Source organism: Vicugna pacos, chromosome 13 (genome assembly GCF_048564905.1).
Source record: "Vicugna pacos chromosome 13, VicPac4, whole genome shotgun sequence".
NCBI lineage: Eukaryota > Metazoa > Chordata > Mammalia > Artiodactyla > Camelidae > Vicugna > Vicugna pacos.
Genome location: NC_132999.1, coordinates 47,649,708 through 47,676,783, shown reverse-complemented (window position 1 = coordinate 47,676,783; position 27,076 = coordinate 47,649,708). Strand labels below are relative to the sequence as shown.

The 27,076-nt window shown below is 44.4% G+C and overlaps 2 protein-coding genes across 5 annotated transcripts in view; one reads left to right on the top strand and one right to left on the bottom strand.

Moving 5' to 3' along the window:
• Positions 1-2,781: 2,781 nt before the first annotated feature.
• RAB42 (RAB42, member RAS oncogene family) lies at positions 2,782-6,827 on the top strand. 2 transcript variants are annotated; one of them, XM_072974957.1, is made up of 4 exons: positions 2,782-2,999; positions 3,701-3,983; positions 4,333-4,757; positions 5,435-6,827. In XM_072974957.1, exons 3-4 carry the CDS (start codon positions 4,519-4,521, stop codon positions 5,856-5,858), a joined length of 663 nt encoding a protein of 220 aa, XP_072831058.1. In that variant the 5' UTR covers positions 2,782-2,999; positions 3,701-3,983; positions 4,333-4,518; the 3' UTR covers positions 5,859-6,827. The 2 variants fall into 2 exon arrangements, with proteins under 2 accessions (XP_072831058.1, XP_072831059.1); XM_072974958.1 differs by lacking the exon at positions 3,701-3,983.
• A 5,805-nt stretch (positions 6,828-12,632) lies between these two features.
• TAF12 (TATA-box binding protein associated factor 12) overlaps positions 12,633-27,076 on the bottom strand; it is a 28,546-nt gene continuing 14,102 nt past the window's right edge. For all 3 annotated transcript variants that reach the window (XM_015240551.3, XM_006196877.4, XM_072974955.1), the window contains exons 2-6: positions 25,308-25,559; positions 23,581-23,658; positions 19,055-19,169; positions 14,515-14,603; positions 12,633-13,116 (exon numbers count right to left, since the gene is read on the bottom strand). In XM_015240551.3, the coding sequence (XP_015096037.1) occupies positions 13,081-13,116; positions 14,515-14,603; positions 19,055-19,169; positions 23,581-23,658; positions 25,308-25,475 (486 nt within the window). In that variant the 5' untranslated portion in view covers positions 25,476-25,559 and the 3' untranslated portion in view covers positions 12,633-13,080. The remainder of the gene's footprint in view (positions 13,117-14,514; positions 14,604-19,054; positions 19,170-23,580; positions 23,659-25,307; positions 25,560-27,076) is intronic.

Below are 27,076 nucleotides of genomic sequence, written 5' to 3'. Positions count from 1 at the left end.
GCCTCTGTCTCCATCCCCACTGACCGCTGCCCCAGTCCTGCCCCAAGCCCAAGGAAGGAGGAGGATGAGGAGGATCCTAGATGAGGAGTCAGATGACCAGAATTCTAATCCCGCCCTGCCAGGTAGTTGCCAAACTACCTTGGAAAACAGCCATTTCTGACCCTCAAATTCCTCACCTCTGAAATGGTGATTGTATCTCTTGTCCTGCCTTTCTCCTGGGGCTTTAAAAGGATCTAATGAGATGGTGTGCATGGAAGTAATCTGTAAACTGTGAGGAACTATCTAGGTGTAAGGTCATAGCATTGTCCTAAAGGCAGAATCTTCATCCTCTGTTTTCCTAAAATTTATCTGAGTTTTCACACAGTGAGAAATAGACTAGGCTGCCCCATAAATGGCAAACATGTTCCTAATCTGAGCATGTGGGCTCTTAAACTCCTGTCATTCTCTGGTCTACACCAAAGCTGGGCCAACTTAATGACGACTGCCAGCTCAGCACAAACAGGATTCAGCAGATGTTGGCAAGGGAACTGTGATGTATATGGTTAGTTAATAGGTTTTATAGATTTCATGAATTAAAAATGAATAAATGTTGAACCTACTCTCAGAAAAAAAAAAAGAAAAAAAGAAAAAAGAAAAAGAAAATAAAAAGCAAGAGATAAATTCAGAGAAAATATTTGCAAAACATATATTGAACAAGGGCCTTGCATCTAGAACATAAAGAGCTCTTTAAACACAACAATAGAATGTCAAGCCATTCGACTGGAAAAAAAAAATGGGCACAGAATTTGAAAGACACCTCACCAAAGATAAACAGACGGCAAATAAACACATGAAATGATGCTCAACCTCATTGGGCATTAGGGAAGTGCAAATTAAAACTACAATGAGATCATACTACAAGCACACTGGAATGGCAAAAGTTAAAAGATTGACAATACGAGGTGATGATGAGAAAATAGAGTAATTGAAAATCTTTTACAGTATTCAGGATTTTTAAATAGTACAACCACTTTGGAAAACAGTTTGGCAGTTTCTAAAAAAAGTAAAGCATGCACCTACCATATGACCCAACCAAAGAGTGGAAACAACACAAACGTCCTCCAACAGGGATAGGATAAACACCTCGTGGTATATTCACACAGTGGAATGACTATATTGTAGAGTGAAAGAAGTCAAAGAGTGCATACTGTATGATTTCATTCATATAAAATTCTGGAAAGTACAAACTAATCTCTAGTGGCAAATGGGGGCTGTTTGGGAGTGGGAGTCAGAAGAGAAGAATTAAAGAAGGACATGGGGAAAGTTCTGGGAATAATAGATGTTCATTATGTTGATTTTGGTGGCTTCATGGGTATACACTTATGTCAAAACTCATATTGTACATTTTTAATATCTGCAATTTATTGTATCAGTTATATCTTAATAATTTTTTTCCAAAAAAAGGTAAGCAAAAGAAAATTCAGAACATGTCATTCACCTGCACCCAAATCACTGACTTTTCAACACATTTGTAATAAAACCTGAGGTCCCCGTGGTGGCCTCTGAAGCCACATGTGATCTGGATCATCCTCCTCTCTGTTCTAAATGCCCACCACTTGCTCCTCATTCATTCTTCTCCCTCCTTGTGGCCTCCTAGCTCTTCTTGGAGTGCCCCTTGCCTGCTCCCACCTCAGGGCCTTTGCTCTTGCTGTTCTTCCTGCCTGGAACTGTCCTCCCTGGATATCACAGTCAACCACACTGTTTACTCCCTCTCTTCCGCTGGGTTTATGTTCAAATACCACCTCCTCAGACCACCCTATTTTAATACAGCACCCTATCACCTGTTACTTATAGCATTTAACTCCTCCCTATCATAGCATATATGAATTTATTTTCTGTCTTCCCCATTACAATGTGAGCTCCCAAGAACCGGAATTGTGTCTTTTTTCCCCACTGCTCTATAAATGTCCAGTATACAAAAGATGGCCAGCATTTATTGAAATACTGAGTGAATGCATTAATTAATGAATAAAACTTGGCCAAGGCCACAAAGCTAGTAAGAATCACTTGGAACTAAAACTCAGATCTGTCTAATGCAAACGTGCATAACGTTACCTGCTACGTAACACTGTTACTCCAGAACTGCCCTGTGAAGTAGGGGCCATGATTTGCCTCACTTAGCAGAAGGGGGAGCAGGGAGGGGAAACGACTTGCCCCCTGGGTCACACAGGAAGTCTATGGCAAAGTCAGCTGACATCTGGGTTCTGGTGCCAGGTGCACTCAGGGACAGACACATGACCCCTGCCTACAGCAGGAGTCTTAGGAGAGGAAGTTCAAGGAGTCTGATGCTGACAGTGCACTCTGCCCACATGTGCTGACCGCAAAGGCTTTTAGGATATCTGGGTTCAAATTGCCTTTCAAGCTATTTCATGACTCTCTGCCTTTGCCCAGCTGCCCCTGCCTGCAGTGCCCTTCTTCCCTGACCTCCCTAGCTCCCACTTGTCCCTGGAGACCCAGCTTCAGCATCACCTCCTCCAAGAGGTCTTCTCTGACTCTGTAGCTCCCCAAGTTCAGCTCTGTTGTGGTATTTGAATGAAGAATGAATGAATGAATGAATGAATAGCACTCATCTACTTTCAGTCACTCATTCAACCATAAATATTTACCGAGTTCCTCCTTTATGCCAAGCACTGAGGATACAGCCATTGGTCCTTGTCCACAAGGGGCCTGAGCCTAGAAGGGAGACAGACATCACAGTGGACAAAAGGGCCTGTGACATCACTGACCAGTCAGTGAGGGGCTTCCTGAGGACGGGGATCAAACCTGAGGCCTGGAGTAGGGTTAGTTACCCTTTGAAGGGCAGAAGAGGAGTGTTTCTGGCAGAGGGCTGAGAAGAGGAAAGATGTTCAGCATGACTGGAGCTCAGAGCACCAGTGGTGGTTCAAGAAGGGGCGGGGGGTTGGGGGAGAGATCCGCACAGGCCTGATGCAAAAACTATTTTTCCAGCTGAACAGAGCAAGGTGAGGAGAACATCCTGATGGAAGAATCAGTGTGACGGGTGGGAGTGCGATAGACTCTCCTGGTTTGGGCAGAGCTGGCAGGAAGGTTTCCTTCCCCAACACACACACCCTATCTGATGTTCATCTCTCTCCTCCTAGAGGTGGGGGTAGAGCATGGTACTACCATGCAGGTGACCAGAGGCCAGGGTTACTAGGAGACCTGACAGAATGGCTTCTCACCGATTTATTTAGAGATAGCCACAGGAAAACCAGGGTCTTCCCAGGTCCCCAAACTGTCCAGCCAGAAATAGACTTGGCAGCTAGTCTCAGTCTTCCTTCCTGAGTGATCTTGGGCTGGTTACTTAACTTCTCTGAGCCTCAGTTTCCTAATCTATAAAAAACCAGGCAGACTAACACCTACTCACAATGTTATGTAAGGAGGAAATGTGATATGATGGTTTGCATTAGTGAGGACTGCTTCCCACTTCCAATTTGCCAAAACACTTAAACTGGTAACATCCACCCACAGTGGGACAGTGGGGCTAAACCATAAACGAACTGTTTGGGACCAGTCAGAACTCTAGCCTTGATGCTCTGGATTTCCAGGCCAGACTGGAAAGAGTGGTGTGGATCTTGGATGCAGTTATGTTGCCTTACCCTTGCCCCTAACCCAAGTGGGACCTGACCACCTTGTTCTGGTCCTTTTCCGACTTGTTCTGCAGTCCCCTTTTGTGGCATCAAGGAGGTAATGAAGAATGAGACAAACCTGGATATGAGTCCTAACTCTACTGTGACCTGAGACAAGCCACACATCTGAGCTTCAGTCTCCTCAGCTCTACAATGGGCCCTCTCAAAGGGTTGCTGTCCCAAAGCATAAGGAACTGATTGTCTCATAAATGTTAGCTGTCCGGTTCACAAGCCTCTGTACTTGCAATTGTCTGTCTATTCTGCTTCCTCTACCCAACTGTGTCCAAGTCCCTCCCTGGGTCCTGAGACCCAGCACAGGTAGGCAGGGAGCAAGCAGTGGAGGCTGTTGAACATTGAACCTGAGCTCTGAACGGGAGGCCCCAGTCCAGGGCAAGTGGGGCTCCAGGAAAGGTGCACCTGAGTGGGGATAGAGCACCCATATACCATCAGCTTTCTAGAGCAGTGTCTCCAGGTCCAGCAGCAGGGGCCCAACGGGGAGACTAATAGTGGGGCTGCAGAGAGAAACCACTCTAACGAATGAATGAAGTGGATGTTCTGGCGCTGTTAGCCTCAGGCCGGTTAGCCGTTCTTCCCCAGTGCTCCTTCCCGCAATGTCTATTTAATCTCTTCTTCCTGTGAAGTCGGTGTTATTATCCCCTTTTTACAGAGAAGGAAACTGAGGCTCAGAGAGAGGAAGTGACTCGCCGAGGTGTTTCCACCGGTCCAGTCCGGGTCCGGCAGCTCAGCAGGCAGCCCGAGGCGGGGGCGGGGCCGCGAGGCGGGGCCCCGAGCGGGGTGGCCGGGAGGCCCCGGACAGTTGGTCGCGGGACCCGCGGGAGGTGAGACGCGGGCCATGGAGACTGGGGGCTGCCGCTACCAGTTTCGGATCGCCGTGCTGGGGGACGCGGCCGTGGGCAAGACGTCGCTGCTGCGGCGCTACGTGGCGGGTGCTCCCGGGATCCCGCAGCCGGAGCCGGAGCTCGAGTCGGCGCCCACGGTGGGCGTCGAGTTCTATAGCCGCGCTCTGCAGCTGCAGGCCGGGCCGCGCGTCAAGCTGCAGCTCTGGGACACGGCGGGCCAAGAGCGCTTCAGGTGCGCGGTGGGGCCGGGCGCGGTGGCTGGGAGGTGGGGTGGGGGAGGGGCGAGAAGGGGGCTGGGGTGAGGGAACCCCAGGTTGGGGCGGGGTCACTGCCTGTCCACCTGGCCATGGCGATCCCTCGGAGGCGACAGCTTCAGTGGCCCAAGTAGAGGTCTTGGAGTCCCTGGATCTGGGTCCTTCACCCTTGAGTCAATTCATTCTACACATACAAGTGAGACTTGGAGGAATGAATGACCTGGATGCTGAGAGAGTCCACAGGGGCACAGAAAGGAAGGTGTCAAGGAGATGGGAAAGGAAGAGAGAGATCTGTGTTGGCCTTGAAGGATCCCTAGGAGTTTGCCAGGCAGAGAATGGGAAAGCAAAGACCTGCAATCATGAAAACATCAGGCGTCCTCCAGGAACGAAGGAATAGTCAGGAGAGTATGGGAGTAAAAACCGGCCATCACAACATTGTAAACTGACTATAACTCAAAACAAAAAACAAACCAAAAAAAAACAGCCCCTAACTGGGGAAAACACAGTCTCTTGGGAGAGACACAGACACTAGGAAAAGAGAAGCACAAGGCAGTGTGAAATGAGCTTATAAAGGGGGGTGTGAGGAAGTCAGTGGATGGGGGTTCTGGTATCTTGAAGGCATAAGTTTCTCCCAACTTACTCCCCCCACCTTCAGGTGCATCACCAGATCCTTTTACCGGAATGTGGTGGGTGTCCTGCTGGTCTTTGATATGACAAACAGGAAGTCCTTTGAACACATCCAAGACTGGCACCAGGAGGTCATGGCCACTCAGGGCCCTGACAAGGCGATCTTCCTGCTGGTTGGCCACAAGAGTGACCTGCAGAGCTCCCGTTGTGTCTCAGCCCAGGAGGCAGAGGAACTGGCTGCCTCCTTGGGCATGGCCTTCATGGAGACCTCCGCCAAAAATAACTGCAATGTGGACCTGGCCTTCAACACCCTTGCTGAAGCCATCCAGCAGGCCCTGCAGCAGGGGGACATCAAGCTGGAGGAGGACTGGGGGGGTGTCCGTCTCATTCACAACATCCAGATCTCCAGGGCCCCCAGCAGGAAGCAACACCCAGGTCCATGCCAGTGTTGATTCCGGGAGAGAAAGGGCTAAAGCAGTGTCAACCTCAGAAGTGCTGGTGGAATAGGGAGAGTTAACATCTCTGTGGAGGGCAAATGGCAGAATCTATCCAAATGGATAATACAAACAGTATTCTGGCACAGTCATGCCTCCTGGATTTGGGGGTTTCAGAGCTATCCCCTTTCCACTAGAAAGGTCTAAGAGGCCAGGTGTGCAGCTTCTTTACACCTGTTTTCACCATTGTCAGAGGAGCTCATAAAAGACCCCACCTCACAGGGGGTTCTGGGCATGAATGAGCTGACGGATGGGATATGCCCAGCCTCCGCCTCCCACACAGTGAGAATCAAATGGCAAGAACTGTCATCACTGCTCTTTCCTCTCCTTGCCAGGATGCAGCCGTTTCTGGCAGCATCCCTGGATGCGGAAGCTGAGCCACTCAGCGTGGGGACGCTGCTGTACAGGTGAGGGTGAGCGCAGGGAATTTCAGGCCAAGCCAGCCTTCAAGCCTCCTTAGGTCCTCAGGTTTGGATGAGTCCTAAAGTGTGCCCTCAGGCCCAGGTTGCTGCCCAGTGCCCTGGAAGGCAGGGATGACCGTGAATAGCTCCTGTGTTGGGCACACAGAGGACACTGATTGGCCACCAAGATTTCCCCTCAGGGCTGAAGAACCAATATCCGACTCCCCACTGCACTCCCAGCTGCTGCTCAGCTTACAGCTCCCCCCAGGGCAACCCATATTCAACCCATGTCAATCTTGGAACTACTGTAGGGCGGGGGTGGGGAGTGTTCAAAGGCCTGGCCCTCTCTCCCTAACTCTAGACAATTCTGAAGGTCAAACCCAGCTTCATCACTCCACAGGGTGGATTGAGGCCACTGTTAAGACATCACAGCTAAATTCTCCTACTCAATCCTGCTTCTCTTCCTTCCTTCCCTCTAAAGCATATGTTTATCTCAAGAATTCCCCAATAAATATCTGCACACTGATCTCCTTCTCAGAATCTGCCTCTTGGGGAACTTAACCTGCAACAGAAATTGTTGCACTTTTGTCCAGGGGCAATCACAGAAGGCTTCCTGGAGGGAAGAATCTCAGCAGGTGTAGAGGGGATGTCATTGTGCCAGTGGGCATGGGTAGGGCATGGGCAGCTGCACACAAAAGAGCACAACCACGTAACTCACTTTGTGACCTGGAGCCAATGACTCTACCGCCTTGAGTCTCAGATTCCTCAGTAACACGTGACTGAAAATCCCTCCTTCCTGGGGCTCTTGGGAGGCTTTCAGTCGGGGTGAGTGTCTTTGTTTTCCTCCCCATGGCAACCGGGCTGGGGTGGGCCTCTGTGCACTGCCTCCTCTTTTTAAAACATCACTCATCCTTCTGACAATCTTGCAAGGTCGGCACGATTATCTCATTTCACAGATGGGAAAGCTTGGGCCAGGAGAGGGAAATGATTTGCTTTAGAATACATCATTATTCCTTCATCAAAAATGTTTTAAAATGAGCATCTACTCTGATCTGGGCTCTGAGGAAACAGCAGTGAACATGACAGAAAAGCTGTCCTGGGGCTGACATTCTAGTGGAAAAGAGAAAAAAACTAGTAAGTGGACCTAAATGATTTTCAGTTGTAAGTGCTCCAGAGACCACAGATCCAGGGCGATGGGGCTCCTTTAGAGCAGGTGGTCAGGGAGGGCCTCTCTGAAGAGATGCCCTTTGAGCTGAGACCTGAAGGAGGAGGAGGAAGAGCCAAGAACAGAGATCTATGCAGAAGGAACAGTGTCTGACATTGAGTGGGCACTTATGTACCACGTGAGGTAGACAGGTAGATACTATTACTCCATTTTACTGATGTGGAGACAGATCCAGAGACTTTAAGTGAAGCCAGTAAGTGAAGGATGGAAAACAGATGTGGTTCATTCAGTAAATCTGGGCCAGCTCAGTGTTCCACCAGCCTTGTCTACCACCTCGGGCCAGCCCGGAAGTTCTTACCTTATGCCTCAAGGCTGTGGTCCCACACTCACAGGCCCCCTCAGTGCGGTAAAACCTCTGGTGACTTTGATGGGTGTGATTCTGGCCCAGCAGTAGGAAGCAGCCCTGCCCAGCGGCTAGAGGAAAGGCAGACAACAGGAGTGGAGAGTAGGGAAGAGGTCAGAGGGGCAGGCCCACTGGAGGGCTGAGCCTTACCTCCACCACTGTTCAGAAGCAGACCTTATCTCCTGGGATCCTAGCTGCCAAAAATGGGGCAAGCTTTGCAGTCAGACCTGGGTTTGAATCCCAGGTTCACTCTGTACAGTTGTGAGATCCTGGGGAACTCACTTCATCTAAGCCTCAGTGGGTTCATCTGTAAGATGGGGATACTACTACTTAATTCACAGGTTTTTAGAATTAGATGAGAAATCAAAGGCAGTACTTGCCACATAGCAGGAATTCACAAGATGGAAGTTTCCTTCTTCCCCTGAGGGTTTTGCTATTAATCAGTTAGGGAACAGAGACTACCAAATTATACACTTTGGGGAAATAAAAAGGATTCTAGACTCTAACAAAGTTCTTAAAGGCTGGGACGTGGCCCGCAGAAGCCCCAGTGTTGGAAGAGGCAAGCTTCGCATTGCATAGCCTTTGCTCCTGCAGGTACAGGCCCCGGGTTGGGCCTCAGGCCAGCAGAGAGAAGGGACATTCTAGCAGCATATGGGCACTATGGTCTGCTGCCCACGGTCTTTCAAGCTCCAACTTGGGAACATCTCAGGATGGGTATAGAACCAGGGCCTCTATTTTAGGGAAGTTCTGCTTCTGTCTTGAAGGGACCTAGTTCTGCAACATGGTTTCAAATGGCACATTCTGATGTGTCCCAGAGGTGTCCCAGAAGCTTCACTAAGCCTGGGTCTGGGCATGTCCTGAGAAGCCTAGACCGGGAAGCCCTGATCGCTTTTGGGTTCTGGCTCACGTCTCTCACTGCAAGTCTGAACCAGCCCCAGTCGCGTGGTTTGTGCTGCAGCCCTGGCCTCACTTCCTCACTTCTCCTCCTGGCTGGCCTCCTGCACTACGTGGATGCTCTCTGGCAGTACAGGGTCCGCATCTTCCTCAAGGAGGTCCCCCTCTCCCTACTAGGAGACTCAACCATAGGCAAATCAACCTTGCTGAGGCACTACACAGAGGACATCTCTGTCGAGGGCATCTCCCAGACAGTGGGAGTGGACTTCTCTATGCACTTTGTTGGGGCAGAGCCTAGGCGTCCAGGTGAAGCTCCAGCTCTGGGACATAGCCAGCCAGGAAAGGCTCCAGTGCATGGGCCCTGGGCTTGGCTCCTGCCCTACCTTCTACACCACCCACCCCTGAGAGGGAGAGCCCACCCATCAGGAAGGGAAGGGGCAAGAGAAGGGGCCTTGGAGGCCACGAGAAAAATGAACTCTGGACCAAGAGCACAGGTCTGAGTCCTGGCCTGCCCAGTGACCTCGGGCAGGCCACATGACCTCTCCAGACCTCCATGTTCTTACCTGTAAAATAAGAGGCAACCCTGGGTGACTCTAGGGGCTTTTTCTTTTCTAACTACAGGTAACTGCCTCCCTCCTCCCTGCTTCATCTCATGCAGTGGGACCTTCTCCAGAATGGCTTCCGGAGCCCAGATGGCTCCTTCTGTGTCATCTAAACTCACCCCCATTTTTGTGATCAAACCCTACCCCTGCCTTTTGGTTCATTCTACCCCAGCAAAACCTCAAGCCTATTTCTTTACCTTTAGTTCAAATTAACTGCAGCAACTTCCTGGCTGGTCCCCCTCCTGCCTATTTTCAATTCCGCTGTCTACACTGGTAGCCAGAGCAAGGTTTTTCATATGCAAATATAATCATATCAGTCCTCCATCAAAAACTTTACTGGCTTCCCATTACCTGTGCGTCGTTTTCAATCTTTTGGTTAATATGCCTGCTTTTAGCAACAGAATCTTGTCAGATGGGATCTTTTTCACAGCCCTAAAATACTCCACAAAGAGAGATATTGCTCAGGGTGAAGGGGTGGGAAGCCCCAGAGCCAGCCTGCTGGGCCTCCCACACTACACACTACACTCTCCCACCCCCTGCAAGACACAGACGTGGTGGCCTCCAAAGCGTGGGCACTGGAGCCCACCCCCAGGCCTGAGGGCTGTTCACCCCCAAGCTTACTCTGCTCATCTCTGCCATTCTCGCCTGCTGTGGCACCTTGTGCTTCAGCCACACTGATGCAGTGACTTCTTCATGCCTTTGCATGTGCTGTCACTCCCGTCTTTGTTCCCACAGGACCTGGGGGAGAGTTTAGGGCACAGTTAAGTGTGCAGGTTCTGGAGTCAGAGGGACTTGGCTGAAATCTGAGCACCATCACAACTACTATCTGTGTGATCTTTTATTTTGTGGGGGGGTTAGGAGAGGTAATTAGGTTTATTTATTTTTAATGGCAGTGCTAGGGATTGAACCCAGGACCTTGTGCATGTTAGGCACACACTCTACCACTGAGCTATACCCCCTTAAATGTTTTTCCTTCCAGTTTATTAAGATACAATTGACATACAGCACTGTATATTTGGTGGGGGGGTAATTAGGTTTATTTATTATATATTCAGTGGAAGCACTGGGGATTGAACCCAGGACCTCATGCATGCTAGGCATGCACTCTACCACTGAGCTATACCCTCCCTTTATCTGTGTGATCTTGAGCAAATTATGTAAACTCTCTAAATTTTAGTTTCCTCATTGGAAAATAGGATTAAATGAGATGTTGCAAACCAAGTGCTTGCCAAACACTTTTTCCTTTGGGCTTCTTGGGAAAACACAATGAGCTTATCCACAGAAGGTGATTAGGACAGCACATGGAACCCAGCAAGCACTCTTACGAAGATACTAGAATACACGAATCCACCAGGCTGCTGCCCCTTGGGTTCCTCAGCATGTATTTAGTCTTCTGTGCGCTCAGACTCTGCTGGGCTCTGGGAGTCAAGTGGGCATGGTTACTTGGCTTATCGAGGTAGAAGGCCTTGTGTCCAGGCTAGCGGGCTGAGCTGCACCAGAAATGTGGATACCAAATCAGAAGACCCCTTACAGATCAACTGGTGACATCCCTCTCTCCTGTACCCCCACATCCAGTCACTAAGGCCTGGGAGGGCACCCTTCAACAGCTGTCAAATGCCGCCCTTCTCTCCACGTTGTCACTACCATCTCAGTCCAGGCAACAACCTTCTCATGAACTTCTGCTTCCACAAGTGCCCTCTCTCCCCGCTCCACGGCCTGGCCAGAGTGATCCTTCAAAATGTCCATCTGACCACGTCATGCTTCTGCTTAAAATCCTTCAGTGGCTCCTGCTACTTTTTGGGTAAAGTCTACTCAATGCTGGGGCCTACGAGACGCTGCATGACCTGGCCCGTCTCTCCTCACCACACTGTCTCAGGGCACGTGCAGTCCTCCTTGAAGTGGAGGGACCCTTGCCCCTGGGTCCCTCAGACTACAGCTCAACTGTTCAGATGCCCTGCCTGAGAGCCTCTTGTTTGCAGCCCTTGTCATAAAAGCAGTTTTCATTTCAGCCGATGGTAGGATCACTCCCCGTTTTCATTCATCGTTGTAGCCCACGCCTGGCACGGGCAGGGGCAGAGCTTATGGTACTTGCTGAGCAAACAAGCCAGTGTGCACACAGGACAAGACCACTCAGCTGGATGAAGCAGCCACTCACCTGTCACACAGCTGATCAAGAACTGACGTCTTTTGACTCTACCCAGCTCTTTCCATTAAACTGCCCCAATTCCCTTGTCCCAGTCTGTCCTCAATGGAGGATTCCAAACTAATCCTTATTCCTCCTTGGCCGCCGAGGTCAGGGGCTCGCGAGTGTTCCTACTACTGGAACTTGGCGGGAGGCCTTTTGCAGCCTGATAATCAGCAACAGAACATCCATTGAGAGCATCTCCCAGTGGCATCAGGAGGTTCTGGAGAAAGAAAAACCCTTCAACATCCTCTTCCTAGTGGTAGGCCACAAGAGTCACCGGTGGCTGAGGGACAGCTGATGCCAGAGGAAGGGGAGAAGCTGGCTGCCTCTTTGGGCACTATGTTGAGACTTCAGCCAACAGCAACGGTGACTTCAGCACAGCCTTTAAGCTATCCACTCAAGAGATCTATGAGACTGTGAAGAGGGGGGTCATGGGACCAAACTCAGAGTGGGAGAGAATGAAAAGCAGGGTCCTACCTCATACCAAGCCTCAGGAAGTAGAGGCCCAGAGTAGGGCAAGGTGGATGTGCCCATGCTGGTGACCCACGGGTGGAACAGCCATGCTTCCTAAAGCCCGTGGAACTCCCACAAGCCACCAGGACCACACTAGGCATAGAACAGGATGCTGCTAGGTGCCACTGAAGGTCATGACTCTGAGGTCTCAATGAGCCTGGTTTCTTCTGTACGATGGTGAAAGCACTGAGACCAGGGATACTAAGAATACATGGGGACCTGCACAGAAAGGCCGTTCCCCAAGGCTGCTGCCATCTTTTCTTAGGGTCAAGGATGATCTCCAGAAGTTCCAGAAGAGCAAGTCAAAAAAGGATTTCCCCAAACCAGGATGCCTCTTCAGTTTGGGGTTCATGAGAGAAGGTCATCCTGATCATTTCTATAGCAGTGACTGGACTTCAAGTCCTAGTGATGGTATGGCCTTCCTTGGAGTAAAATAATGGAAAAGTCCCTGGGTTTTTCCTCCATCACAGACATAAATAATGGTGCTGCCATCTGCTGACCAGAGAGCTACACCCAGCCCTGCCTGTCCTCCTCTGGCATTTCAAAGGCTGTAAGCCATGCACCCTGTGTCTTTTGATTGATAACTTCTTTATTCTGGAAAAGCAAATGAAAGTCATATTCATATAAACACTGACATTACAAAGTACAAGGAAAGGAGGAAGGGAGAAGGAAACAGAAAACCTCTACAAATCCTGCTAATACTGCCTGACCAAACAAGGCCATAATCCTTTGTCCCCTATTCAATCACTTATATAATAAACCACAAATAAAGTCTTCTCTGAAAGATACATTGCTCCTCTTTGAGACGGCAGGGAAAAGGGACCGGAAGTTAGGGTAGGAGGCTTTATTCTTTTGGCAGATCCTCTCAGTCATTATAGATATTGCTGTACTGTTAATAAAAAATATATGCTTCTCTGTAAAGCATTAAAAAAAAAAAATCCAAGGATGAGATGGCTGAGGTTTCAGCTCAAGTTATCTCCAAATACATTGTTGTCCATTCCCTGACCTTTCTGTGTGTTATTTCTTGGTTGTTTTCCGGATCAGTGCCATTCTCTGAAAGGAGAGAGAAATAAGCAATTATACAGGAACTTTCTGGGACATCCAGGAGTGGCCAGCAGACAGCGTGGTCTACACCAGAGGCTGGAGCCCTCAGGAACCTACAGGTACAGGGCAGCTCAGCAGGTTCCTTCTGATTCAAGAGCAGTTTGTGGGACCCCAACAGATGTTTGGAAAGGCCCGTGGACCCATTTCATTGACCCAAAGACCCAAACTGCTCTATGCTAGCAGGATGGCAAATTGAAAAGGAGAGGGTGACAGCTCTTGCCTTTTGGGGATTTAAGAGACAGGCCATCAAAGTATGTGTTTTCTAGGTCTACCCCCACCCCTAATCTTTTTCTCTGATGATGGAGAAAATTAGGAAGGGGCTCTGTTTTACGCCTGTTACCATATGTAAAGGGAGCTGACATTTCATACCTGATGACCTGTGACGAAGGAAAATGACTCTAACAACTTCCACCACAGCACATTAGGGAAACATTCAGATCATGGGTTTCAAATTTTACTATTATCAGCCACTGGCCAAATTACTAACTTGCTTTTGCTCACTCTTTTTGACTAACAGATTGTCCCAACATTACGATATGTATGTATTGACTGATAAATAAATAGGGCTGAAAAGTGGATAATTTGGGAGCAGAGCCAAAATGACCGTCCATTGCCTAGAAGGATTCCCTTCTGAAGAACACTGCGGTCCTTTGATTCAGGCCACTGGCAGCCTCCTTGTATGGCTTCCTCTGTGAACTTTGTAAACATACCTACTCCAGAGATCCCAGGCTATGGAAAAGCAAGGTACACTCTGCCAGGATCACCCAATTGTAGCCATCAGGCTGGGGAAAAGCTCACTTTCAAATCAGAGTAGCTAGTTAAATTAAGGCTTTGTCAAATGGAGGCCAACATTGCTTTGAGACTGACAAATGACAGGGACAGCTTGCTCCCCAGCAGAAGTGGAGACAGGTTCTCATACTGACCCCTGTTCTGCAGTAGGAGGGACAGAGAACAACCTTTAAGCTGGGACAGAGGCCAGAACGCCCAGCAGAGCAGCCTGGGTACTACCTCCCAGCTTTCCTTACACTGCCCTCTAGCCAGAGGGCCATATATGATGTTCAAACCAGCAACAATGAGACAAAGTTTCATTAAGAAAATCTATTCATGTTAGAAGAACCTAGAATCAACAGCTTTAAGTGACACCCATTAGAGTTGAGAGAAAAAACTGAGACCCCCTGTGGGAACAGTGAAGCACCAAGGAAATACCTGGCTGACCTCCCAAGGAGCCCTGCTGCCTCCTGCCCTTTCTGACATTTGGGGGAAGTGACAACTGCAGTGATGGCAGCTGTGTACATTCCCACTAAGACACAGCTCAAGGGATCAGCTGGGACGCTGAAGGCTTCTCACCTGTTTGTGAGCTTCTGTGGTGCAAGCTTTTTTGTAGGGTCGGATTTCTTCTGAGCCAAATCCTGGGATCCACATGTTCCACTGGCGCTCTGCAAGGAAGAGGCCACACAGAGGTAAGGAGACCAGGAAGGCAGCATCAGGGTACAGTGTGACCCTCAGACAAGGGTCAGGGAGGAGTAATCTGGGCACATCAACTGGAAGAATTAACAGTAACCCTCAGAGAGCTTCTATGGGACACAAGTGGGGGAAATCACATGGTGCCTCCGAGGTTTTGAAAGGACACCATCTGATCTTCTTAAAAAGAGGTAAGTGAGTCAAAATTTTGAGTGTGGAGCCCTAATACTTCCATGCAGCTCTTCAGAAAAGGAAAGTTATCTGTTCTTCAATCATCTTACTCCTATGCTCAAGGTAACCCCGCTCAAAACCAAAGGAGTAGGAACAGAAAGGCATTTCTAGCGTTCTGGAGTTAAGAGCCAAGCACCAGCTCTGCTGCTTCATTGTGAAGCTGTATGACATTGGGTCTCAGTTTCACCATCTTTTACATGGTAGTGGCAACAGTAATAATCACCTGACAGGGTGACTGAGAGCCTTCAATGGCATAATGCAATCCCACAACCTAAAATAAATACAGACATACTGATATAGACACAGGTATGTCCACGCCACAGCGTCATGTCCTTGTGCTACTGGATATGATCATCCCGGTAAGACTGTCACTACAAGTTCCCAAAGGGCAGAGATTTGGCTTATTCCACTTTGTCAGTAATTGGCATAGCCACATGGCCCCCTAAATCCACAAATAAAAGTGTACTGCACTTTAAGTATACCCAATATTAAGAAATTATACTTACAAGAGATTATTTAAGGACTAGGTCTCTATTCAAAAGGAGTTACATGGGGACTCCTTTATCAAGCTCTCCAATCACTGAAAACATTTGTTTTGCAAATTTGACTTGCCCCCAGGCAGGCAGTTACTTAAATCAAGTTGAATATTAGTGGTTTCTTTGTGCCTAATGCATAGCAAATAATGTGTGAATGAAAGATTCATGATTTGTTCTAGGATAAATTTATATACAGCTCTCTTCCAGTATTTTTTTGAAAATGAAAATAAAAATGTCTGAAACCTTCTGCTAATAATATTTGTTGTCAGTACTTGAAAGTGACACTAAGATTATTCTCTGGGAATTAAAAAACTTTGTATCAACACAAAGTGGATCAGGATATGGATATTCAAAGTCACTTTAAAGAATAGTTACCAGGCATGAATATACACGTGTAAGTATGTGTAGCTATATATTTAATTAAGTATGTAGAGCTGCCCCTTGAACGAGGCAGGGGTTAGGGGTGCCAACTCCCTCTGTGGTTGAGAACCCGTATATAACCTATAGGCAGCCCTCCAACTATGCTGTTCCTCCACATGTGCAGTTCCTCTGTATTCAAGCATTCAACCAACTGTGGACCATACAGTACTGTAATATTTACTATACAAAAAAATCTGTGTATAAGTGGGCCCTATACAGTTCAAAACCATGCTGTTCAAGGGTCAACTGCACTTAAGTTTTATGTAACATTAATATAATAGCAACAACAATTATTTAGTGAGTAAAATGTGTAGTAAAATGGCTGGTACAAAGCAGCATTGTGCAAAGCATTCTATGTATATTATCTCATTAAACTTTCATATTTCTAAAGAAAGACTCTGTCTCAAAAATATATATTGAACACATATTCAAGCAAAATGGGTTAGGAGATAGAAAGTTAATCAATTTAGCAACCCCTCGATATTTACAAACATTCCATTAAGCCTAAATTAAAGATAATGAACCAGTATGAATATATATATTCTACAAATAAATATATTTAACAGAAAAGAAAGAAACAGAAAGAAAGAGAGAGAGAAAGGGAGAGAAGGAGAAAAGAAAGAAATAAAGAAAGGAAAGAAAGCAGGCAGACAGACAAACAGACGGACCATGTCAATCAGAATGGGAGGTTATTCACCTCTGGCCAAGTATAACAAAAAACTGGGTCAGAAGCAAACACTGACAGTATCCATCCCAACCTGTCCAGAAGAGAGGCGTTAAGAGTTTATAGCTCCACTGGCAAGCTTATCCTTGCTGAGGAGGGAGAGGGGCTGTGTGTGCAGCAGACCTAGATGGTTTAATACCAGGTTCCCTGACTCCTCATGCTCTGATCCCATACCCTCCAAGCAATCTTCTGATTATGATTCAGGTTCCATTAGGCCTGCTACAGAAGCTGTTCTGGTCATGCAGACTTTTGAGTATTCATGTCTCTGTGATAATTATTTCTTATCCTTAATGAATAAATTGACATCCCAATTTTATTCTCAATAATTAAAATACAAAATATTTTTTAAAATAGCAATGGTAGGGGGAGGCTATAGCTCACAAGCAGAGTGTATGGTTACCATGCATGAGGTCCTGGGTTCAACCCCAGTACCTCTGTTTAAAACACACACACACACACACACACACACACACACACACACACACACACGTATAAACCAGCAATGCTAAACTCTCAAAGTAATAAAATCTGTTGTGAGGGTTTTTTGGTATGGTAAAATATAAAACTTAACCATTGTAATCATTTTTAAGTGTACGGTTCAGTGGCATTAAGCACATTCACACCGCTGGACAACCATTACTACTATCCATCTCCAAAACTTTTTCATCAATCCAAACCGAAACTCTAACTTCCATTTCCCCCTCTAGACCCTGGTAACCACCATTCTACTTTCTGTCTCTATGAATTTGTGTTGTGACGATTTTAAAATCTGTCTGCAAATTCCTTCATACTCTTCCCATCAAGAAGTGGAGTCTGTGCTTCCTTCCCTTGAACCTGGACAGGTCCTTGTGATTGCCTCAAAGAACAGAATTCAGCAGAAGTAATGCTAGGGACTTTGGAAACTTGGTTAAGAAAGGCCATGAAGTTTCTGCCAAGTGATTATGGGACACTTGTTCTGGGAGCCTTCAGCTGCCATGCAGAAGTCCAGCTATCCTGGGACTGGATATGGAGACCATGGAGAGAAACCACAGAGACAGAGACTTGTGGAGTCCCTGATTTTCAGTGTTCCTAGCCCAGACATCAGACATGGACATGATGAAGCTCTGTTATGGGTTAAACTGTATCCTCCAAAAAGATATGTTGAAGCCCTAACTCCCCTCAGAATGTAGTGGAAATAGGGCTGTTGCAGATGTAATCAGTTAAGATGAGGTCATACTGAAGCAGGGTAGGCCATTAGTCCACTATGACTGGTGTCCTGTGAGAAGAGACACAGAGACAGAGACACACAGGGGACCAAGACCAAGGCACAGGCTGGAGCGATGCAGCTACAAGCCAGAGAGTGCCAAGGACTGCTGGCCACCACCAGAAGCTGGAAGAGGCAAAGAAGGATTCTTCAACAAAGGCAATGGAGAGAGCATAGCCCTGCTGACATCCTGTATTCAGACTTCTGGCTTCCAGAACTGTGACAGAGTAAATTTGTGTTGTTTCAAGCTACCTAGTTTGTGGTATTGTTATGGCAGCCCTAGGAGACTAATACCCCTTCCTTCAAAACAGTCTTGGCCCCAGCCACCACCTGACTTTAATCACATGAGAGATCCTTAGCAAAACTGCCCAGCCAAGCCCAGTCAACCCTCAGACCTATGAAAAAATGAGTAACTGCTACTGTTTTGAGCCACGTTTGTTACATATTAATAGATAATCAAAATATCTGTCTTCTGCTATTAATACCAGCAACGTTAACTAGAAGTGTGTTATTTATTCCACCTCCACTACCAGTGACTCACCGGACTGGCCTAGCAGTATCTCCCTGACACTGGGAAGGAAGCCTTTCAGTAATCAGTCATGGGCTGATCCACACTGAATCCCTTAATATCTTCTGCCTTATTGACTTGGCCTGACTGTCTTTGTAGTCACAGATTGTTCCCTTTCTTCTGATCACACTGCAACTAATACACAGGGTTGCTTACTCATTTCCAAGTGATTACAGTTATCAATGTTAGATGAGTATCTCCCAGAAAAACCCAAGCCTGAATTTAGTGTCTATTAAGTAGAAAAGCAGAATACAAAATTATATGTACATTATGAATATAATTTTCTTGGGAAAAATGCATCATAGGCTAAAAACTGGAAGGAAAACACCATTACATGAACGGTGGAGATATAATAGCTACATTTTTTCTAAGCTCTTACTTTGTGCCAGATCCTGTGTCAGTCACTTTACAAAATAATCCATAACTCTCACAATGACCCTGTAAGGAAGACATTATAATCCCCAATTTACGAATTAGGGAACAGGCTCCAAGAGAAAGTAAGTAGGAAGGATAGGTGGTACCATCAAAAAGTGGCAAACCCAATGCCAGGACTCATTCCCCCATGATGGATGGATTTCTCTTTCCCGTTTAATGCTGCTGTTGAATGAACATATAAATCCTACAGCCCAAAAGTCTGATCCTGGTATGAAGGTTCCTGAAGGAGCAATACTGTGGATGTCTCAGGGGGAAATGAGACCACATACCTAGATGCAGCTGGACATCCTTTACCTCCAGGGTGCTGGACTTGCGATGCCGAGCAAGCTGGCAGGCTGCTGTCACCACACTCTCAATAAAATCATCAGCAATCTGCAGCAGCATCTGGGGAAAAGAAGTAGGGGAGAGTAACCATGACATTGGCAGGGTAGGCTCCTGTTGCTGGGACAACTGTATCTGCTTGAATCACATTTAATCAGGCTTTCTATTAGAAGGCCTGGAATCGGCATTTGAGCTAAGGTGGGGAGGAGTGAAGACGACAACAGAAACACATCAACTCAGTGTTAACCAGCTTGAGCACAACTCACACCTTTCTGAGGATGTACTTTCTACCAAGCAGGGATCAAGCGGCCCAACCAAGCCCCCATCATACCTTCTTCTGAATTAGGTAGGAAAATAAAAGTGAATCATTCAATCTTCACTCCCTCATCTTCTCTTAAAACATTTTAATTTGTATTATCTCACCTAGTGCTTATAAATACCCTGTGGAAAAAAAAATGGGGCGTGGATTTGACCGTAATTCTAATGGGGAGAACGCTAAGATTCAGGAAGACTAATTTGCTCATGGCAATGTAACTACTAAGCAGTGGAACCAGGATTCAACCTCTAGGTTCTGAGTCCATATCCTGGATTTTTATACTTTATTATTGATTATTCCTAGACCTTGTGAAAAGCAAAATCAGAATTCTAAAGCTAAAAATCTACATGAAAAAAAATGAAATTTTGATCAGTGAATACACTCCTCATGGCTTCTTCTGCTGACAAATAAAATAAAATAAAATTAAATTTAAAAAAAACATAGTTATAAACATTTCTTATTCTGTTGGACCATTAATGCATTGTCATCTTTCCTATGGAACCAAAGGGATGCCATCTAAAGGAAAGATTTCTGATTAAACATGGTAGGTTGACTCCAAAAATGTCCTTCTCTCTTTCCCTAAACCCATTAAAATAACAATAAATTTTAAAAAGACATAAATCCAAAAAGAGAACAAGACTAAGAGAGAAAATCTTAATGGATAACAGATTCCAATAAACCTTTAAAGTAAATTTTTGGTAAAGAGGTAACAAAGGAAGAGTGGGAACTGACCTAGCAGACAGAAGGTATAAAACAAGTGCCTGTAGAGGGGACACCAATGAGAACTGAACTGATCTGCCCTTTGCAGCTCCTAAGAGATCCAGGATTTGGAGATGTTATTAATCACAGAAGATTGGTCTGAGGTATGGAACTAAAAACTGGGGAATTGTTTATATGTACATACAGAGTGGTCCCCCAATGCCCATACTCCAAAGGCAGCCAAGTGACTTTTTCCCACACATACTTGACCCACAGTACAGTAGGTATATTCCCTAGGAAAACTAAACGGAAGTGGCTCTGGATTAGTACACCATACACAGCAGAGATAAGGGAGACACAGCCCTTTTCTCTTGCCTCGCTTCCAGAGTGTTAGAAGCTAGGGATAAACCCTCCAGATAGGAGACTAAAGTATTTTTCTTTGGTGATACTAAATGATTCCAGAGAAAAGACTTACAGATTCTGACATTTAGGGAATCCCCCATTAAGAAGGATGACTGTGGACAAACTGTTCTGAAGTGAGGCCAGTGGTATGCTGGAGCCAGATTAGATGAGTTCATGAAGGCCCATTATATTCATTTCTTCCCAATTCTGTATTCAGTGACAACACGTCGATAGCTTAAAATATTTACACAGTCGGAATATTTACAACACAGAAATTAGGAAATGTTGAAAATCAGGGCCTTTTTCTCCACAGATGGTTGTTAAACATTTACTGTACATTACTGGGTGAAGACCATCAGTCAATAAGATCTGCTTTTAAAATAAAAAAGTTCTCCTTTAAATCAGCTTTTTTAGTGGCTCATCATTTAGTAATGGATAACCAGGATCATGAGACATTTGTAGATAGTCTCCAACACTAAAAAAACATAAACAAACCAAAGAAGAAAAAAAGGGACCCAGAGGAAACAAAGACAATGCGGGGAAGAGAAGAAAACGTCAAACAATGTAACTAATATCCTCAGAGAGAATGATAAGAGAAGATATTACAACCATAAAATAAGAACAGAATGGCTTAGGAAAAGAAGAAGAAAAAGAAAAAAAGGAACCAATCAGCAAGAAAAAGTTCTTGGAAATGAAAATTTTTATTTAAAAAAATGGTAAAATTTAGAAGATAAACTAAGAAAAATCTCCCCAGCAAGTAGAACTTAGAACTACAAAGAAATGAAAAATAGGAGAGAAAAGATCAAAAAATCTAAGAGGATCAATGCAGAAAATCCAACATCCAACCAACCATCATTCCAGAAAGAAAGAACAAAAATAGAGAAGAAATTATCAAAAAACTAAGATTAAAAAAATGGAACCCTCATACAGTGCTGGTGGGAATGTAAAAGGGTGCAAACACTTTGTAAAAACAGGAAGTTCCTCAGAGGAAAAACATAGTTTTCCATATGATTCAGCAATTATTCCACAGCTAGGTACATATCCAAGAGAAATGAAAATGTATGCCCATACAATAACTTGTTATGTGAATTTAAAAAAAGAAGGGAAAGAAAAAAAAACTTGCACATAAATGTTCACAGTAACATTATTCATAATAGCCAAAGAGTGGAGATAACCCAAATGCCCATCATCTGATGAATGAGTAAACAAAATGTGGTATATCTATACAAGGGAATATTATTCACCCATAAAAAGGAATGAAGTACTGATACCTGCTACAACATGGATGAACTTTAAAAACATTATGCTAAGTACAAGGAGGCAAGTCACAAAAGACCAAATATCATATGATTCCATTCATTTGTAATGTCTAAAATAAGCAAATCTACAGAGACAGAACGCAGATTAGTGGTTACCGAGGGCTATGAGGGTTGGGGGAAAATGGGGAGTGACTGTTAATAGATATGGGTTTCTTTTGGGGGTGATGAAAAAGTTCTAAAATTGAACTGATAGTTGCACATCCTGTGAATATACTAAAAACCACTGAACTTCATATTTCAAATGGGTGAATTTTATGGTACATGAATTATATTTCAATAAAGCTACTACCTAAAAAACCCACACACATATAAGGGGCAAATATTTTTCCTCTGCTTAAAATAACTAACTAAATAAAATAAGAATAACAATGGAATTATACTGTTTTTGTAACCTGCATTTCCTTTACCTATCATTACATATTCCTCAGAAAAGGCACACCCTCCTCCCCCAAATCCCAAAACAAATCATACCATATCATCCCTGAATGGAGACACGGGAAGTCTCCAGAATAAAAGAAGCCTCCAAGAATTCAGCACAACAAATGAAAAAAGATACATATGAAAATTCCGAACAGGAAAAAAACTGTCCCTAAAAGGATCAGAACCACATTTCTTAACAGGAGATTTTAGAAGACAAAGAAGCAATGCCTTCCCCATTGAAAGGGAAAAACAATTTCTAAATAGAATTCTAAACCCAGCCAAACTAAAAATTAAGTGTAAGGTATTTTCATTTACCCCTCATCTATCCTTTTGTAGGAAATAACAACAACAACAACAACAAAATGTTCCAACAACAAGAGGGAGTAAAGAGGATGTGGAATCTAGTAAGTAAGAGATCTGAACAGAAAAGGAGCAAAAGGAAGGCCCATAAAGGGTTTGTGTACGTGGTCTAAAATTAATCCGACCAGAAGAGGAGGGAGGTTTCTGGGAGTAAAATCTCTAGGACGGGAAAACCCAAATCAATAGATTTTTTTTCCATTTGGAAAATAATGCTGATAGAGGTTATAAGAGAGCTGATAGCAGAAGTCAAGCTAAAAAGGTACAAAGAAAACTAAGTAAATAAAAATGGGTCAATTATCAACTTCAAGAAGGTAAGTTGTACCAAAAAGGAAAGGTAATCACAGTGGTGAACAATAATTAAATAGCCAGAATATAAATACTGATTTCTGAGTTATCCAAAAATTGTGACAAAACCATATGGGAAAAATGAGGGAATAAAAAATTAATAAAATAAAATAACATGTCAGATTGCCAAAAAAAAAGAAGAAAAGAGGGCAAGGAAGGTGTGTATGGCACATGTGAGTGGTTTAACAAATTCTCATCTACCATAGTAGGAAGTCTACAACTATTACAAAATTAATGAATCAAAGAGTTTGTGTAAGTACATTACTTAGAAATAGAGGAATGTTCTAGAAACAATTAACACTGTTGCAAGGAATTGCCTTGAGGAGATGACTATGCCCTTTTTGACAGGCAAAAATAGCAGTGGCTGTTAGGTATAAAGTTCCAGGCACTCTCCTAGGTGATTTGTATGTTATTTCATAGGACCCTCACAATAATTATGGATAAATACTGTCATACCCTACCAACACAGGAGGAAGCTGAGTCCCAGAAAGCGTAACTGACTCACCCACAGAGCCAAGATTCAAATTCAGATTTGTCTCTAAAGTCTATGCTCTTAATGGCTACTGTATATTACCTCTCAGGGACACCCTGGGGATACCCAACCCCACCTTACCTCCTCTACATCTTCATCCAATTGCTCATTAGGGTCCACTTCTCTTACTAAGTCTTGTAATTTCTTCTTGGTCAATACCTAAAGTTAATTGGGAGAAGATTTTTCAGCCAAGTATCAAAGAAACAAACAACTCACGACCCTATAATGAAAGGCTGTCCATTTGTTGGGTTTAGTTTCTACTTTGCAAAGAATTATTGGTCAGGCCTACCTGTTGGTATTGCTACACTCTCAGACAGAAGTAGCCTGGGGAAAGGCAGAAAAAGCAGTGTGGACGAAAGGACAACATCTGTCGGCTAGTTTATTAAACTCTACACTAATTTTCAACTTTCTGACCACCACAAATTGTACAGTGCCTCTGCTGCCTTTGGACTCGCTCTTTCACCCTTCTCCCTACATGCTCAGCTCACAGTGCCTCCTTTCTGATGCTTTTCCCAGCCCACCCAGGTAAAACCAACCACTTCCTCTTTTGGCCTCTACTATACCCTGTGTACCCTTCTACAAACTTGGCTATTTCTGACTTACTGCTGAAAGTTCCTTGAGGGCAGGGAACATGGGTTCATCTCTGCGTAACTAAATATTTGTATAAGTATGTAAAACTGTGATCCTTGTTTCATAAAGGAAATGTCATATCACATATATATGCCACTAAAAAATGATCAGAAGACATACACTAAAATGCTAACTATAAGTTATTGTGGGTGGTGGTAGAATTATGGGCTGTTTATTCTTTCTGTATTTCTAAAGTATCATGATAAGTGTGTATAACACTGGAAATAAGGAAAAAAGAAAGTAATGTAAAAAACAGTTGTTAATGATGTCTCAGAGCTATCCTTTCTACCATTATCATTTTAATTCAAGCCTTTGCCACATGTCTTGATTTACTGCAAAAGTCTTAAGACTTGACTTACTGCAAAAGTCTGCTCCCTTTCCTATCTTTCTTGTCCCCTTATGTCAAATTAATCCTCCTAAGGCATATTAGCTTTATTATGTTACTTTCACTCATCATTAAATAAAAATTGTTTATTAACTAAACGTTCCAGTGGAAACTGACTGGCACCAGCCCAGGATGTTCTGCCGTAATCCTACCCGTACGATTTTATCTCCTCACCTCCACATTCAACATGGGTTAGCCTCCTGACTATCTGCCCAACCCTTCCCATTCACGGTTGCCGGTTCCTCCCCTCATTCTCTTGAAATGTTGTCTCCTCATCCTATTCTATCCAGCCTACAAGACCCAAGTCAAGAGATTATACTTATTTCTTATGGCTCTGGAAGACAGAATCAGGATCATGGGTAGAAAGAGGGGTCAGATTTTAGAATCACTGGAAAATTAATAATGGCAGCAGCCAGATGAACTAGGAGAAAAGACTGGAGGCAAGAGTATTTTTATTATAGGAATAATGAATAATGAATCCATTAATTATTTAACTATTTTATTTTATTTAACAATTATATAGCACATATATTTGTATATAAATATATAAAAACCTGTCATAGGCAAGGTGTGGTGTTAGTGTGTGTGTGTGTATGTATGTATATATGCATACACACACACAGAAATACTACAAAGTAAGAACGGATAAATGTACTTGAAGTCCAAAGGAGGAAAAAGACCTTCTTTTTCAGCTGAGAGGAAGAGGCAGCATCTGAGATGGACATCTCTCAAAGTATTACCGCTTCAAAGAACAGATAAGAGGTGCCCACAGAGAACAAAGAGAGGATGATACCTGATTGTTTTCAGGGCTGAGACGCCCTCCTGTCCCAGGAGTGCCTGGGATCTTTACCACTGTAGTGCTATTGGCCATGGAGCCTTGTGGAGGGGTGTTAGCTGGTTCTGGTTTTATCGATGAGAAATTGGAGAGGTTGATTAGGGCTGAGGGGCCAAACTGGTTCATAATCTGCCGTGCTTTGGACTTCAGCTCATAGAGCTTATCGAGATCCTGTTTCTTTTTGGAGCTGTGAGGACCAAGGCCAATCAACTGTAGAAGGAAAACAAGAGAATTAGCTCTGAAAGCACCTGTAATAAAGGATGAATTTTGAAAGTAAAATTCTATACGATCTGTCAGATTTTGAAGGGTCTTCATTTGATACCTGCGCATTGAAAATGGAGGAAATGAAGAATGTTCATTGTTCCCACCTAATATTTAGAAACCATCTCCTCTCCAAAAGCTAAATGAAATAGTCCACACAAATGAAATAAGGAAATGTTGTGTACAAAAATAAACTAGAATGAGCAAGACATTTCTGAAGACTTTGTGAAAACAGTATACTCGGTTAAGTAGTACATGCATTATTTTTGAACATCAAATAATGTTAAATTTAAATAAATCACGGCACAATCACACACTTGAAACCTAGTCACCAAACTTCAGAAATCAGATTAGTTCATTCTGGCATTTCAAAACATGCTTAAGTCTATGTCAGGGCTATGCCCAATAAACACAATTTTTAGCAACTGTTAAACGTAAGCACTTCACTGTCATCAAGAGCAAATTTTCTCTGAGTGTTAGCAATCTTTAAGTACGTGCAGAGTCCCTAGCCTGGAGTAGCCAGGACTTCTAAATTTAGAGCCATGAGATTGATTCTGTAGACATCAGCTTTGGTGTCATCAAGATCAGAAGCACATTCATCAAGTTCTGCCCACAGTGGCCTCAAGGAGCTTACTTACAGCTATCTGAGTGTCTAGATCTTTAATTACATCAGCAACAGCTGTGAGCCCGGTGAAATGAGAGGCAGCCATTTTCAAAAGCTACCTGTAAATGAACAACTGGCATCAAGCACCACCCTTGCCACAGAACCATTTCAGTAGTATGACCTGGCACATCTTCAATGACCAGGCTCCAGGCAAACTGGATGCAGAGAAACATTTTCTTATTCCTACTGGGCACCAAGAAAAACATCTCCCATCTCTTTCATATACAACTTTTTAAATTAATTAATGATATTACAGTAACATAAGACTCTCTTCCAATAAAATGAATGTTCTATTGTTAGGGATAAAGTAGCAGCATATGAAATACTTTATTGGCCAAAATTGTGGAATATGAACCTGCAGGAATCATGGCAATGATTTTCAGAACTTAGCAAAGCTTAGCAACCCAAATGAGTATCTGCATCTATTCTACTCTTGTCCCTATTGTTGAGTTCCTCCCTAACAAATGGTCTAAGTCTCTAACATGAGAAATAATCTCCTCCTGGTTTACCCTTAATAAAAGCAACTAACTATGCAAAGACAAAGAGAAACTTGCTGGCCAAGAGCCACCTGAGGGTGTGGGGGCACAGAACAGCATCAGGATTACTCGGTTTTTTTCTTAACCATATGTCGTTCATACCTGATTTTCCCTTACCCAGAAATGTTAGTAATGAAAGAATCAGGAAAGGAAGAGATTGTTAACATGGTAATAGTAGTGCTACTGTTATAAAAGCAAACTATTTTCCCAGAGCAAGTTCTTTTTTTTTTTTTAAACATTTTTTATTGATTTATAATCATTTTACA